Source organism: Eriocheir sinensis, chromosome 8 (assembly GCF_024679095.1).
Source record: "Eriocheir sinensis breed Jianghai 21 chromosome 8, ASM2467909v1, whole genome shotgun sequence".
Lineage (NCBI taxonomy): Eukaryota > Metazoa > Arthropoda > Malacostraca > Decapoda > Varunidae > Eriocheir > Eriocheir sinensis.
Window position 1 is genome coordinate 11,284,643 of NC_066516.1, and position 16,646 is coordinate 11,301,288.

General features: G+C 40.0%; 1 protein-coding gene across 1 annotated transcript in view; it reads left to right on the top strand.

Moving 5' to 3' along the window:
* Nucleotides 1-16,646, top strand: part of LOC126995510 (N-alpha-acetyltransferase 15, NatA auxiliary subunit-like) — an 89,626-nt gene that overhangs the window by 643 nt on the left and 72,337 nt on the right. Inside the window, exons 2-12 of the mRNA XM_050855111.1 lie at nucleotides 3,499-3,577; nucleotides 3,924-4,186; nucleotides 4,462-4,596; nucleotides 5,449-5,596; nucleotides 6,729-6,894; nucleotides 7,055-7,284; nucleotides 8,975-9,141; nucleotides 9,378-9,530; nucleotides 11,766-11,894; nucleotides 12,278-12,438; nucleotides 13,101-13,153. Coding sequence (XP_050711068.1) covers nucleotides 3,499-3,577; nucleotides 3,924-4,186; nucleotides 4,462-4,596; nucleotides 5,449-5,596; nucleotides 6,729-6,894; nucleotides 7,055-7,284; nucleotides 8,975-9,141; nucleotides 9,378-9,530; nucleotides 11,766-11,894; nucleotides 12,278-12,438; nucleotides 13,101-13,153 — 1,684 coding nt within the window. The remainder of the gene's footprint in view (nucleotides 1-3,498; nucleotides 3,578-3,923; nucleotides 4,187-4,461; nucleotides 4,597-5,448; nucleotides 5,597-6,728; nucleotides 6,895-7,054; nucleotides 7,285-8,974; nucleotides 9,142-9,377; nucleotides 9,531-11,765; nucleotides 11,895-12,277; nucleotides 12,439-13,100; nucleotides 13,154-16,646) is intronic.

A 16,646-nucleotide genomic window follows, 5' to 3' on the forward strand; every position in this document is an offset into this window, starting at 1 on the left:
CCTTTCTATCCAGTCCCTCCAGAGACAATAACGGTGCTGTGTGTAGCGTATCACTCATATTAAATCGCATATGGATAATCTTAACATCTAACCTAACAACCTTTCTCTCCAGTTCCATCTCCATTTTTTTTAACCTCTCGGCCCAACTTCCTTTCTCTCTAGTTCCTCCTTTTCCATCTCCTTCCTTTATTCAACTCTTCTCTCCCTGTTTTATTTTCTCCATTTCCTTCTCGTATTTTTACCTCGCCACAGCTTAACATCATGACCTGGGCTGTGTAGGCTTCAGGGGGTGGGGGGGGGGCCAGGGCTGTGCAGACTTTTTAGGTATGACATGAAAGTAGGGTTGAATAGTAGATTTTTGGGGTTATTGATGGCGCCCTCCACGTCACGGCACGTACGCCCTCGGACCGTGATAGAGTATTTTTAGGTTGGCAAGGTCTAGCACACTGTATTTTGGCCGTAGGGGGTTTCGGGTAAGGTTAGGTCAGATTGTTAGGTTAGATACTTAGTTTTACGGTACACGATGTAATACGAGTGATACGCTACACGCTGCACCGTTGTTGTTGTCTCTGTCGGTAGAGTAGGTGGCGTTAATGTTCACATACCCAAATAATTATTTGGAGGAAGCCGCAAGATTAAATAGTGTGAGAATTTTGTTTTTATTTTTATCTTACTCCGTTGAATCATTTTAGGCTGGGAGATTTTTGATTGGTATTCATCCCTAAAATAACCCAACTCACTTCAGTGGCTGACACATTTTTTCTGATGGAGCTCATCTTGCGATTCATCTTCTTTTTTTATATAAATATATCTGTTGGCAACTTCGTTTATATGATGAAAACTATTTTTTTTTCACCGCAGCAACTAGCTCCCTTGTAGGTTAGGTTTGGAGGATTATTTAGCAGACCTGAGCGGCCTTTTTGAGAGACTTGCTATTCATGTCTAGGTAAAATATGAAGCTTTTTTCTGCTGTTCATGTAGATATAGTTGTCATCACAGGAAAAGTTATTGTATAAAATGCTAGAGTTGATTTCTTGCAGAATTTGCTGTGTAGACCTGCTGTTAGAATGAACAATAAACAACGGCATAGATACTGTGGCTGTCTCTGCCTTAGAATCTATTATTAATCTAATAGAACCCCAACTTAACCTAACTGATAGTAACCATTAGCCTCAGTAGTATGTAATGGAAAATATTTCCGCCCAGGATAATAACCGATTACTACTTAAGTTCGTAACATATTGTCAGTATAAAAGTGAACTATTGTCAGATTCGCTTCAAAGGTTTTTAGCTCTTTATTGGTGAGGACATTCATCTCTGAAAAAGCATCAGACTTTACCCACAAATGAATATTCTGTGTCTGAAAATAGACTGTTTGGGTGTGCTAAATAATATCCTAGAATAGAGTAGATTACAATTTTTAGGTATAACATGTTTCGATAGAATGTTGGATGTTAGTTTTGCCGTGTGCAAAGTAAACATGGCAACAGAGTTGCTGCTTTCGGCAGTGGTCGGGTTCACCTTGCCGATGCCTCGTGAGAATTTAAGTGCCTATTTTCCTTCCATTGCTGCATATTGTTAGGACGAAACTTAATTATGGTGAAATTCGATGTTTTGACTTGATTTGATTTCTACTCATACGTAAATTTCTAGTTTTCAACAGGGAAATTTCATGAAACTATTGATTCCCAGTAGGAATAGTTAACAGATTTATCAATGGCACATCAAAACGTACCAAATAAAGCAGTTTTGTTCACTAATAGATCGTATTGGCTATATAGGCAGCGCCACACGTGGCCACTCAGTGAACTGTCAAAGCAGTACTTTCCATAGAACTCGTTATGTTTTAGAGTGTGTCTGAGGCTACCTCCAGGATACAAGGCCTTGGTGCCGCCACCGCTCCAAGCCAACAACTGCACACACTTTACTTCTACCCGATTTCCTGACACTACTATTTGACATGGAGAAAAACTGAAATCGGGCAGGAGTGAAGTGCATGCAATCATCGGCTTGGGACGACGGCGGCATCATGGCCGTGTATCCCTGAAACAGCCTCAGACGCACTCTAGTCTATAACTTGAACTCTATGGAAAATTCAGCTTGGAGTTGAGTGGCCACATGTGGAGCTGCCTACATAGCCAATACGGTCCATTGTGTGTTGTGTGTTTTTACAAATATTTTTTTCATCAACAGGTCAAGTATATGTAAAGCCAAAATTTGGTAAATATATTAAGCATGAACTCCTCAAGTAGATAGCGTACTTGCCTTTTTACCTTGAAAATAGGTGCAGGGAACCTTCAGTCCTGTAAACTTAACAAATAAGTGAAATACCTTTATCAGCTGTTCCATCGAAAAAAAAAAAAAAAAAAAAATTGTTTACATGTCAACTTGGTCCTGAGGTGGAAAAAAAGGTGATCTTGTTATGAAAGTATATTATTTTGAGTTCAACTAAATTCAAATGGAAGGTGGTGGGGGAGTGGCCTGTGAGCGGGTGTGGTGATCCCGAGGACCCGTGTTCAACTCCCACCACAACCAGCTGACAAAGTTCAACTATTGACAAGGGGCAGAAGAGTACCCATCTGCTACCCATCTCATCAATTAACCCTAACTTCAGCAATTTTGGTCAAGAGTAACACTGGGGGGTAACAGAAGCCAACAAGAGTCCTATATTATGGCAATTACTTAAAGTAAAATTTACCTGCAACACAGGCTTTACCCATCTACCTGGCCCCTCAAGTTAGCCTTCTGGTGTTATGGGCAGCACATAAAGGGAAAAAAAGAAGAAAAAAGCATGTTCCATTAATGGGCTGGGGTCATGCACCAGGCCCCACAAGAGAGCCCATTGGCATCATGGGCAGCAAATTAAAAGATCCTGAGCATATCAGAGGATATTTGATTGGGTTAAAGCAGGTTATTCAACCAGATTGGTTTAGATTATTAGCAAGGGTGATGAGTTGTATTTAAAAAAAATTCTCACTATGACTTCGAGTCCAACTCCAGGAAACTTTAAGGTTGTGACTCTGATGCCAACTCCAATTCCACCCCTTCTCAGACTTGTCCGGTACAGGACGTGTCACGTGTCATTGGGTGTCTTCCATGACAGTCTACTAATTTAGCTGATCTACAGATTAATTAATGCAAAACATCACAAAATGTAACATTTCTACCAAAAAATCAATGTTAAATCAATCAATTATCTCAGAAAATCTTCCCATAAATTGCTTGCTTGAAAAGTCCTCCCACAAGAGATATTTTTACTGATTCCGACTCTGACTCCAGCCAAAAGTAGCCGACTGCTTGACTCCTGACTTCGACTTAGACTTTTACTCCACACCGCTGGTTGTTTGTTGTGATAGGCTAGGATAGATTACCTTAGATTATGATATTTGTTTGGGTAAGTATATGTAATGTCACTTCTATAAAGAAATAATTATACTTTTAACTGTTAAGAGATTATATAATGTAATAGACTTATTGTATGTTTTCCACTTCTAACAGAAATGCTATGAGCAGAAGCAGTATAAAAATGGGCTGAAGTTTGCCAAGCAGATCCTTTCCAATTATCCAGATCATGGAGGTGAGTAAATGAACACGAAGGACTCTGTTGAGTAACTTGAGTAGTTGGTTGCAATTGAAATGTACTTCATTTGACATTAGGTAAGACAATGTCTTGTGGCTCTTTATGGAGTAAATTGGCAAAACCAATAAAAATAATGTTTTGTCACTGAACTAGTTAAGAACTGTTTATAAACTAACAACACCTGAACCTAATGGAAGGTAACCTAACACAATGACCATCCATGCCCAAGAATGCACACTGTTCAGTATATAGCCACTCTGTACCCTGAAAGATCCATAGTAAAAGGCATTAGAACCACATTATGAGAAAGACATTAATAAGTTTTTCCATATATTATTTTCAGAAACCCTTGCAATGAAAGGACTCATACTAAACTGCCTTGGAAGGAAGGAGGAGGCCTACAACTTTGTCAGACAAGGCCTGCGAAACAACCTCAAGAGTCATGTGTGTTGGCACGTGTTTGGTCTGCTGCAGCGCTCGGATAAAAAGTACGATGAGGCCATCAAGTGCTACAGAAATGCTCTCAAGTGGGACAAAGACAACCTCCAGATATTGCGAGACTTGTCTCTGCTTCAAATTCAGATGAGAGATCTTGATGGTTACAAAGTAAGTCTAGATTATTAATAATTTTTCTCCTTTTCTTCTCTGTCCTCTTCCTTCATCTCCTTCTCTTCTTCTTTTTCTTTTCCTCCTTCTTGATGATATTGAGCTAAAAAGAATATTTTATTATTTAAATTAAGCAGAAGATTTGATATTCATTCCTGGTATTGAATATCAGTTCAAGATTATGGTCACTTTGTATTTTAATAAAGTATAGTTATGTTTTTTCCTGATTGAAAATATGACACAGGGATATTTTGCAACAATACTATTCCTAACAGGAGACAAGATACAAGTTGTTTGAGCTTCGACCAACTCAGCGAGCTTCATGGATTGGCTATGCAATGTCATTCCATCTTCTTCAAGACTATGATAAAGCTCTAAAGATTTTAGAAGAATTTAGGAAAACTATTCAGGTGAGTTATTCTTTGATTGTTCCATTCTTTGTTCACTGTTACTGAATATAATTTTTTTTTAGATGATCTTGACTGTACATGTAAGTAGGGGGCGGCATTGTGCCCTCGCTGTAAACGAAAGGGAAATACAGTACCTCTCATTTGCATCTTTAAAAGGGCTGTGAAGCAAAGTTCAACCATGGCTATATGTTTTGTAGAGACTGGTTATGGATCTCTTTCTTGCCCATATCACCACTTGGTGACAAAATACATAGATAAAATGGGTGTAGAGTTTGGCTGAGGTGAGGAGCAAGAAGTAGAACATTCTTGCTCTGACAAGGCTAATGGATAATTAGACTTCCTTTCCCCACCATGCCCACCACTAACGTACCAGACATAAGATATGCACCACATCCTGGGCTGGTCAACGTTACGGGGGGGGTGAAGCGACTAGCGCCATTACATTTTATTGTTGGCTCTCCCGAATAATGCAGTGCCCAGTTTTGTATTGGAGGTTGAGGTTAAGAATGAGTTTCTCCTATAATATCTTTTGCTATAAACTCTTCAGAATGGTCACATGGCCTTTTAGATAGCTCACCTTGGCTCTGCAGAAAATGCTCACTGCTTACTTTTACTAATATTGTAAAAGATTTCTGTTGAGTTTAAGGGAAGAGGAAATAATTCATACTATGCTCATAAATATGTGTGGTCTGCCTGTTGCTTTATATATTTTTTTTGGGTAATGAAAGTTTTCCATTGAGTATATGTAGTACCTCAGAGTCTCACGCCAATATATTTTCATCATTATCATCATCAAATTGTCATATATGAAGCAGTACAAATATAGTCTAATTTTTGTTGTTGCTTTTTCAGAAAACTTCATATGATTATGAATACAGTGAACTATTACTGTATCAGAATCTTGTAATTAGAGAGAGCAAGAATCTACATGAAGCCCTTAGGCACCTCAGCACTTATGAGTCCAACATCTGTGATAAAGTCACTCTCCAGGAACTTAAAGGTAGGAGGTGATATTTTAGAAACTTGACATTCTGGTGGTCTTGTTTCGTCATTTTATCATCCGTACGTGAATAACATTGCCGCGTGCCTCAGTCTATACATTAATTCTCACGTGATACATTTGCTGTTTAGAATCTATGGTAAGAGTATTTGTAGACGTACATTTTAGTGCAGAGGAATGAAATGTAATATAGGAAAATAAGAGTTACCATGGTGGAAAAGGAAAAGAGCATAAACTGTAATATCGACTAGTGTGGGTATTGAAGTGGTAGGGTTTAAGTATTGTTAATTGGATGAGGTAGAGAATAGAGAAGCAGATGGACAGAAGTTGCTGGTGCTACAAAAGTAATGATACATTTAAAAAGATAGGCCTAACCTGGGGGAATACATGAATACATCTTGCTTGGTGTTGACTTTGCTATATGGAAATGAATGGCTTGCTTGGCACCAGTAGGAAAGATATGTGGTGAGAGCTGTGGAAAAAATATGTGAAAGGGAGTGCAAATGGTTGACAGGGTAAGGCGTCATGAAGGGAGATAAACGTGTGGAATACAGAAATTGTATGAAGATAAAATAGCAGAAACATTGCTGAAGTGGTGTGGATGGCTGTGTTGAAAAAATGGTGGGTAAAAGAGTGGTGTAGAGAGTCTATAGCAATAAAGTTTTTGGTGATGACAAATGGACAGGGATGACTTGTAAGATGGCTAGACAGGACAAAGAAGTGTGATTAAGCATGGATGTGGGAAAGAAGAGAGCTGATTACAAATAGACAGGAATAGATGATGTTCATAAGGGTCAATAAAAAAATATACAATGAACAATAACTCAATTTAGTCTGGAAATCACTGTTTATTCCTTATTGATTGTGAGATCCCTTGGTATATGTAATGTTAGTCTTGTTTGTCTTTGAGTCATGATAGGGCTGTAGATGGCACCTGAATAATCTCTCCTTTGACTTGAATGTTTTCTTACTGAGCCTTGCACAGTATATTGAACTTGATTTTGACATAGTCGAGTTTCACTTCCCGCCTCGGGTACAAAAAGTAAGATTACTTGATTTTGATGATGATGATCTCGCTTTTCATTTTTGTTTACTTTATTAATGTATTATATTTCTGTCTTGTCTTGAACAGGAGAATTATTAATGAACTTGGGAAGGCAGGAAGAAGCTAGTGAGGTGTACAGAGGCCTAATTAAGCGAAACCCTGAGAACAGGAATTACTACCTCAAGCTGGAAGAGGCCTTGGGACTCGCCACGGCTGAAGAGAGAATAAAATTGTATGATGAACTCAAAGAAAAGTAAGACATGTACTCCTTTCTTAGAACGTAGCATTCATTGTATTAGGCATTGTTAAAGCCTCAGATTATACTATTTTTATCTCATTATATATATCTGTTTGTATCTATCTATCTATTTATCTATCTCTACACATATTAATTTCTGTTATCTCCCTTACAGGTTCCCCCGTGCTCAAGTGCCTAAGCGACTCCCCCTCAATTATGCCCGAGGGGAGGTGCTAGTTTCTTTGTTAGACCCCTATTTGAGAGCAGCATTACAGAAGGGTGTACCTCCACTCTTCACAGACATTCTTTCTTTATATGATGATCCAGAAAGAATAAAAATTATTGAAAACTTAATGTATGGGTACCTGAAGAACTTGAAGGAGACGGGACACTTATGTGAAGCAGGTGAGAGATGAGAACTGTAAAGTGTAAATGCTTTCACGTGTGCTCGGCAAAAATTCGCCATCTGCTCGAAATTACCATATTGATGATTTGTGTTCTCTGCCCTCCTTGACAAATTTTCCTTATTTTTGCTCCTTCTAAAACATTGCTAGGCCTGGGATTTTTTTTCCAAGCCTTATGTGCAATGTTGCCGGATTGTCGTACTTTGCCTCCTATGTTTGCCGATTTCTGACCCCAAAACTGCCTCCTCGACCCCAATAACTGCCTTCATATATAGTTATCATTAACCCTCTCGCGTACTATAAGTTTCAGTAAGTTTTCTTTTCTGCGCTCATTTCAAACATTGAGTCTCTCGCCGGTCGTGGCAATTTTTTTAGCACGCTGAAAATTTTTGTTTCTCAGTTACTTTCTTCCCCCAAACCTGCATTTATCATTATACATAATATATCAATGTCTTCCTTATTTGTTGTAGTTTTTCATGAATCACTAAAGAAATAATAATAGTAATTCATAGGACTGTTTATGGACATGGAGTAAAGTGCGCATAAACAATTTTTCTACTTAGGTCATGTTCCCATCTCCATAACTAAAAACTTTGTGGGTCAACTTTTCAAGGTAGATGTATTTATGATAGCAGAATTTTATCAGGATTCTTATGGTTCCGTCAAATCTCCAATCGGACAATTAGCGCCATGAAATATTTGCAGAAAAGTAAAAATATGGAGTAGGGGAGGAGGGAGCGGGTCCAGCGGGGACAGAATTACGACTCCTGTCCTGTCCTGTCCACCATGCTGTCCCATTCTGTGCCTTCATTTCCTTCTGAATCAAGTCTTTTTCGCTCTCATCACTTTCTTTTGCAAAGTGGGGAATGCTTTCTGTTTCACTCTCACCACTACTTTCACTGTCTGAGTACAAGAGTGGGTAATATTCCTCAGGTTTCAGGGGCCTCTGTGCCATTATGTATTTACGTCCTTAAGTAATACACAAAATATAATACGATACTGCCTGAAAAGAGAATACAGTACAAATTACTCCCAATCAAATCACTGTATTGCACTATATAACACTATTATCACTGTTATGCGGTGGGCCGCATCGGCGCGTGGAAGCCCACAAAGAGTTTAAAGCCCACAGCAGCGAGACGTGCAGATTGACTGATGAGAGAGTGACCGGAAACTGTCTTTGTTTTCTCAACCGCGCTCAAATCTGTGCATGCAGAGAGTGTTGCCAATTAGTTCATTTCGGAGAGGGTGAGGAAACTTACCCTCAGACAAAAGATGACGCGATTGGAGTGAATATAACTATTTAAAAGTAATATTTTTGTTCAAATTGTCACCAATGGCGTCATGGTGCAATTTTGCCCTTAAAGTTTTTACACGCCATTGGCGTCGCGGTGCGAGAGAGGGTTAAAATGGTTAATTATTGGTGTTTTTTTGGCAATAGCTATGGCTCAGAAACTGGTAAATACAAGGCTCTGAGTACGATGATCTGTCAACCGTGCTTATGTGGCATTGCCTGCTCTAAATGGCTTGTCTCTTCCTCAGGCCACTGTGGCTATTTCTTGTTGTGTAGCCCCCGGGTGTATGCTTCCTATTAGTTAGTTAGTAGCCCTTATGCCTGTATATTTTTTTCATGCTTAATTCCATCTATTCCATCTTGTCACAGCTGCAATATTTTCCTCTTTGTTCCTCAGATAACGAGTACAAGGAACCGGCCTCCATCCTGTACGTGTTGATGTACCTGTCCCAGCACCACAGCTACTTAGGGGACACTGAGAAGGCCCTCACACTCATAGAACAAGCAATAGAACACACACCAACTCTAATAGAACTCTATATTGTCAAAGGAAAAATATTAAAGGTAAGTTTTAGATTTGAAGTATAGTAATATTTTGTCTTCTTTTTGTTTATTGTCCTTATTATTCATTTTGGGGTTGGAAGAAGAGAAGTAATATTCTGCTAATTTAAAATGAAGTTTCATGAATTTTTTCTTGCACAACCCATTTTAGTGATACGTTATTACATCACCCATAACATAACGTAATTTGCAATAAACTGGAATATCAGGACCTAGCATTTATTCTTTTTCTTTTACAGCATGCAGGGGACTATGTTGGAGCATATGAAGCCTTACAGGAAGCACAGGCATTAGACACTGCTGACAGATACGTCAACTCCAAGGCAGCCTCATACCTCCTCAAAGCTAACCTAGTCAGGCAGGCAGAAGAAATGTGTTCCAAGTTCACCAGGGTAAGATTTTTTGACTTTGCTGTGGTATCCATTTTATTTTTTCCAGTCCTTTTTAAATGAATGCTTTTTTCTGTGTATGATGTTATCCCTTCTTTTAATTGTTTTAACAGACAATGAGTTACAACTTTGGTTGCTGTTGTAAGACACTTTCGAGTCTTACATCAACTATCTCTAAAGGTTAAATAGGGGATCAATTGGGTTTTAATGAGTGTTTTCTTAGGTTCACGGTATAGAAGAAGGGTTAAACTACCACCAGGGTCATAATACAGCTCCTGGAAATGCCCAGCACTCCTATGAAAGCCTTGTGAAATATATGAACTTGGGCGACGAAATGTTTTAAAATACGACCCTTTATGTTTATAGGAGAATGAATAGGATGATAAACTGCGTGAAAATGAAGTGTTAATTGATTAGCAAAACTATAAGTAAACGTTCTGAAAGAGGAGTGAAGGAAGAGATGATCCCAGAGAACTAACGGCGGGATTATCAGTCAATCTCTTCCCTCCTCGTCGAAGTGTCGCATAGAGAGTATGTTTCCGTTAGGAGGTATGTATTAGCAAATGCTCGCTTCTCTTCCCCCTTGGAAGCTATCTTTCCGTGTAGTGTTGGTACTAATGCAAATCAAACATACGTTGAAAACTGAAACATAAATACATTTTAGGTACATTTCTATAATGGAAAATATTGTGTGGCTAATGTTTATGTTAACAGTGCTTGATACAGTGACGTAGACTATATATAGCAGAAAATTTTATATTGATGCGTTCGTTGGTACCCATGGCGACATCTGTTTACAAGGCAGCCCAAGCCCAGGTTGCTAACTGGCATTTTTCATTACATTATCTTCTTGAAAATCACAAAATAACATGCTGGATAAATCCTCTGTGGACATGTGTGACCAAATATATAAGGTGGACAGCACTGATGATATCTCCTTGGATGCTTTATTTGATTAACTACAACCTGCAGGGTGCTGGTTGATACAGGCAACCTACACACACACACACACACACACACACACACACACACACACAGATACACATAGGAAATTTGGTAATAAATCGCTCAGTTTGGCTATGAATATTCATGGATTTGGTAAGCGCCCACTCATGAGACTTGGCAACCCTACGCGGGTGGCGGTTTCCCATCTTGGAGAAAGTATTATTAATTATTATTCCTTGAAGGTTCCATTGTTGGCTTATATTATTATAAGGACAGTGAAGTCTGGACGAATGTAGATATGTAGATGGGACTATTAGAACTTAACTTGGGCCAGGTAGACTATAAATAGGTAAATACAAATAGGTAAAAACACACACACACACACACACACAGTGGATAGAATGTCTGGCTCACAACCAGAAGGACCGGGGTTCGATTCCCCGGCCGGGTGAAGATAAGTTGGGTTTATCTTTTTTCACGTGAGCCCCTGTTCACCTAGCAGTGAGTAGGTACGCGACGTCAGGCAAGGAGTTGTGACCTCGTTGTCGCGGCGTGTTGTGTGTGAGTGGTCTCAGTCCTACCCAAAGATCAGTCAATGAGCTCTGTGCTCTTCTGTAGGAGAATGGCTGGCTGTCTCAAGAGAGACCCGCAGCAGACCAAGAGGTTAATTACACACACACACACACACGGGAAATTTGGTTATAAATCACTCAGTTTTGCTTTGAATTTTCATGAATTTGGTAAGCACCCACTCATGAGACTTGGCAACCCTATGTGGGCGGCGGGTTCCAATGTTGACTATAATATAGGAACCGTGAAGTCTCGAATAAATAGAAAAATATTGTTTCTTGCATTGTATGACTTTTTATATAAGGCCCAGAAAACTTAGATTGTTCTTATACCCAATTAATAATACAGCAACATGGAAAAATGTTGTAAGAAATCATTAAATGCACGAAAATATTGGCGAAGAGCTGCCATTCAGCTGCTCTTCGCAAAGAGAGAGAATTAGTTTGTTTCCTTCCCACTCGCCGCTTCACGCGCTGCATCAAAGACACTCCTCGTCTCTGATAATACTGATTGACTGATAATACGGCTGATAGAAAGTTTGCTGACTTGAGAGTAAACTACTTTTCTGTTGGCTGCTCGTTCATTCATTCATAAGTTTAATCTGGGGACTCATTGCCAAAGATTTTTATGGTTTCTCCTGACTATTAAACCCTCAAAATGCCCAGAGTGTGTTATAAAAAAGTTTGTTTAGTGTGAGTAATTTTTTCTTTCGTTGACTTTCAGGAAGGTGTGTCGGCGATGGAGAACCTCAACGAGATGCAGTGTATGTGGTTCCAGACAGAGTGTGCACAAGCATACCACCGCCTCGGCCAATACGGAGATGCCCTCAGGAAATGTCATGAAGTAGACAGGGTAAGATTCCCACTCTACTCCATTGGTAACAGCTAACTAATCTGAAGTATTTGTTCAGACGTGCACACCCTTCCAATATCATCTGTATAGTAGGTAAAGAGGAAAAATAGGAGGTGGCTAGCTAGAAAAGTCAGGGTTTGTAAAGGCAAGAAAGAGAGGAATGAGAGAATTACATGAGGAGGCAGGGCTTGCATGTTGGTAAAAAAAAAAAAAAAAAAAAAAAAAAAAAAAGAGATGGATGCATTCATTATGCCTGCCACTTTTTAGAGAAATTTGAAAAAGAGCAATAAGGTTTTGTAAATATAGAGAAATCAGTTTATGAGTGCAATCACAAGGATAATACTGTAAGAATTTTTAGACTAATGACAAGTTCTCTTTTTCAGCATTTTACTGAAATTATTGAGGATCAGTTTGACTTCCACACTTACTGCATGAGAAAAATGACTCTGCGCTCATATGTGGAACTGCTGAGACTAGAGGATGTTTTGCGGAGTAACAGGTTTTATTGGGATGCAGCACAAACCGCAATTACCATATACCTCAGGTGAGTTCAGATAAGAAGGTGACCTGATATTGGTCACTTAAGTATAGTATAATGAATTAGTTGCTACATGGTTCTGAGACATGGGCTTTACAAAGAAGTTGGAGGATGTAGTGGTTGGCTGTGATTGGAGATTGTGGAGGTATATGGCTGGGATCACATGGAGAGAGAGGGTGTTCAAGGAGGTGATGGCAAGATGTGAATTGAAGGAGCTGAGTATAGTTGTAAGAGTATGGAGATTGAGGTGATTTGGGCACATGAAGAAGAGGGAGGATGGTGAGGTATTGGGAGAGCTGTTTTGGTGGAAGTGCCAGGTCACTGCTCACCAGGCAGGGCAATAAAGAGATGGAGCTGGTATGTTAAAGAGTCATTGGGCATTGGGAGAGGCTGAGGCAATGTACAGAATTAGCTGGAAGCATATTGACTATCCAACCTCATAAGAGATCATGGGAAAATCTGATGTTAAACAGATGATGATGATGATGATGATGATGACATTGACTTAGTTGCAGTCAGTAGCATGGAAGTTCACATTGAAGTGTATTTGCTAACCAACGTAAGGGAACCTCATCAAGTAATGTGGTATTTTTATTTTTTTCTGATGCTGGAAAATGTAAAGTGAGTGCAGGAAGAGGTGTGTTATGTTTGGTAATTTTTCTCCTCAGGTTATATGACCAACCACTCACAGCCAACACTGGGGAGAACAACATCAACACTGGTGAGTGTTAAAATCACGATCTATCCTGTCCTGCATTTATGTTTTGATAAAGCAATGTGGGAATTAATTTGGTAGTGAAGGAGTGAAAATGGGTATGCATGTGTGCATCCATTTGCATGTACATGTATGTGTATATGTTTGTAAGGATAATAGTAATGAATTGTATATTTCAACGTGGCAGCTGGCAGGCTAAAAAAATGCAGGTCATAGGTTACAATTAACGGGGAAAATGAAAAGCAAAACATGTATAAACTGAAGGGGGGTTAGGCTGCGTTTACACCAAGCGAGTCGCGTCGCGTTGCGTCGCGTCATGATGATTCATGACGTATCATGAATCGCCACCCCAGTTATAACACTGATTTACATGGGTTTTTGAAAGAAACCGTTTACACCGGATGCGTCGAGTCATGTCACATCACGTCGCGTCACTTATAGGGCTGGACCTATTTTTGACGTCCGTCACAGCGAGTCTGCCGTGGTGTGTTCAAGCATGCTGGTGGAACTCCTAATCAACTTAGTTCAAGAGCCCCCTGCTATATATGATTCCGGTGACCCTAACCACCGGGATCGTGATGTCTTCGCTGCTTTATGGAAAGAAGTTTTCAGTTTTACGTATCATCCTGAAGCATGCACACCATTCACTCAACCATTCATACATATGTACATACAATGCACACAGTGTTAAGATTGGGGCCTATCACAAAGCTATGTTAGTAAGACAAGGGGGAGTGGGTATATTCATATACTTAATATGTATATTTTCAATATTTGTAAATAAAAATGTACACCATTCATATAGCATCTGTTACGTTCAATCATACTCAAGCATACGCCAAGAAATTATACACATCACCAAAAACATGAAGTAAATCATAACTCGCTGATCCCTTCTGGGAGGAAAGCGGCTCACCCAGACACACGAACATCAACTTAAGTATGATAGAAGAAACAAAAAAAGAAAAAAGAAAAACAGCAGCAAGAAAAGAACTAAAAAGAAAAGAAAAAGAAAGGGATTTGAAAAACGCCAATAGGAAAATAAAAGAAAAAGAGAGTAAAAGACCAATGGAAAACAAAATAAATAAGATAAATTAATAAAAAAAAGAAAAAAAGAAAAAAAAAGAAAACATGCATCCATTCTCCATGAAAATGGGCCATTGAGTACTGACTTGACTCAGGTTGATGCAGTCGGTGTAAACGGAGTTGCGTCAATATGAATCGCCTCAAATGACTTGACGTGACTCGACTCGACGCGACTCGCTTGGTGTAAACGCAGCCTTAGAGGCCGGTGAGAGACTGGGTATCTGGAATAGTGAGGTTGACGGTGGTATCGGGGGAGGGGGTTACTGTTGCTGGGAGATGGTGCTGGGAGGCTGCTGCATAGCCTTGGTGAGGATGGTGTGCAGTGTGCTTGCCTGCCACTGGAACAGACCTTTACCAGTGTTGTGGTGGCAGGGCTGGGGGATCGTGAGGGACCTTGGCGGGTAGGCAGAGTGAGTTAACAGGCTCGTTGACTATGCACTCAGCTGTTATTACTTTTCTCTGGCACAACAAACATTGCACTGTGTCTGTCAGTATTTTGTTTCTGCATTATACAAGATGTTCTTTCAGGAATCATGTCTTTGGAATGAGGGGCTTGTTGAAACAATGGGAAGGGAGGGGAGGGGAAGGATCAACAAGCTGCCCCGTAGCTGCTGCAAAACACCAGACACCAGTACTTATTTGTTGACCCTGTGAGATGGAGACAGGAAATGTGTGTGCGTGTGTGTGTTTGTTTGTTTACCTAGATGAAGTTTACAGGATGTGAGTCATGCATGTATTATCTTGCTACCATATCCAGATTTATCACTTCAGGGTTCGGGGGGATTTTTCCTTTCCTATACCCTTCTTACTCTCATGCTCACACCTCTTCCTCTGATACCTCTCATCAATGCATCTATTATCTCTCTGCCCTTCAATTCTCCCTTCTTGGTAACGTGCTTACATAAAAGTACTTAAACTTGATCACTTTATCTATCCTCCTCCTCCAACCAGATCTTACACTCTGTCCTGCTCTTTGCCCTAACTCTGTATGACTGAAAAATTGATAGTGTGCTCTTTTGTGCCCAAATATCAAAACCTTGCACTGTCAACATTTACTTCTGACTTTTTCCTCTTACACACCTTGTCAAATTCATGCACAATCCTCTTAGCATCCTCTCACCCTCTGCCAACAACACCTGTCCTTCTTTCCTCAAGTGTTGAAAGATTTTGTTCCATCAGCCTCCTCTCATGTCAGCTTCTATAGACTTGGTAGTATTTGTTTTGCTACTTTTTTCATAATTTCTTGTTTCCGTATGTATTTTTTGTTAAGTTGGGACCTTATGGCAGTTGAGACAGTATGCAACGAACGGATCATGGTTGCACCTCCGGCTTTGAGCAGCTTCACTCTGCTGTTACAAACACTAGCTGCCTTTCCACCCCTCAACCTTGCCACAGCCTCTCTGTCACCACCAAGAGAGGGTGGGGTTTCATCAATGGTTGGATCAGCATCCAATATTTGTAACTAATGGCTGGGTGCTACCCACTTGGAGAATTTGCCTTGTACAGCTGCTCAAAGTGCTCAGCCCAACTAGCCCTCTGCCCATCTGTGCTTGACATGAGGCATTGATCTGCTGTTTTGATAGTACTCACCTGAGAAGGGGCTCAAAAGTGGAGCTTCTTCAGGTCAGCAGGTCAGAAGTCAGAGGTCATATTCATTGAAATGACCCTTGATGTCTTCAGTGAGACTCCTGATATACTTTTCCTAGTCTCTCTTCAGGAGAGCACTAGTTTTGTGTGACCCTATGTAGGTCCTGATTCCCAGCAAGCCTGGCATTGTGACTTCATTATTGCCCATTGTCTTTCCAGAGGCTACCTTACAGCTTGTAAAGTTTCATGTTTGATGGTATCCCACAGTTCTGCAGAGTCCTCAAAAAGTGCCAAGCATATTGAGCTCATCTGAGACTGTCACTGCATTGTCATAACCACATGCCAAGTCTTTCAGTGTCTCGAAATGAATGGTTACATCTTAATATTTTACTTGGCATGACATGAAGCTTAAGTGTTGCAACAAGCTTATTATGAATTGCAAAGAACTCTATACTGGATCCTCATGGATATTTATGTGGATGTGGTCAATCTCCTCAGCAACCCCTCCATCACTAATATAGCGTGTCTAACGGTGCACCTCTGGTCGCTGATACCAAGAACCTGCAAATCTCAAGCAACTGGATCCTGCAAAGTTCAGGAGAGTTGTTGGTGTTCCTGGCACCAGAGACATGGGGACCAACACATAACTCATAGCCAGCTTTCTCAGTGAAAGTATTATTATTATAGCTGCCCTAAACATTGGATGATTTCTGAGGGAGGCACTAGTCTTATATACATATGGAGTCTAGTTTGGCGTAGAACACCTCCATTTTCACACATCTCAGTAGGAGTGTACACTGCAATAAGAGACACAAAGCCCAAGATG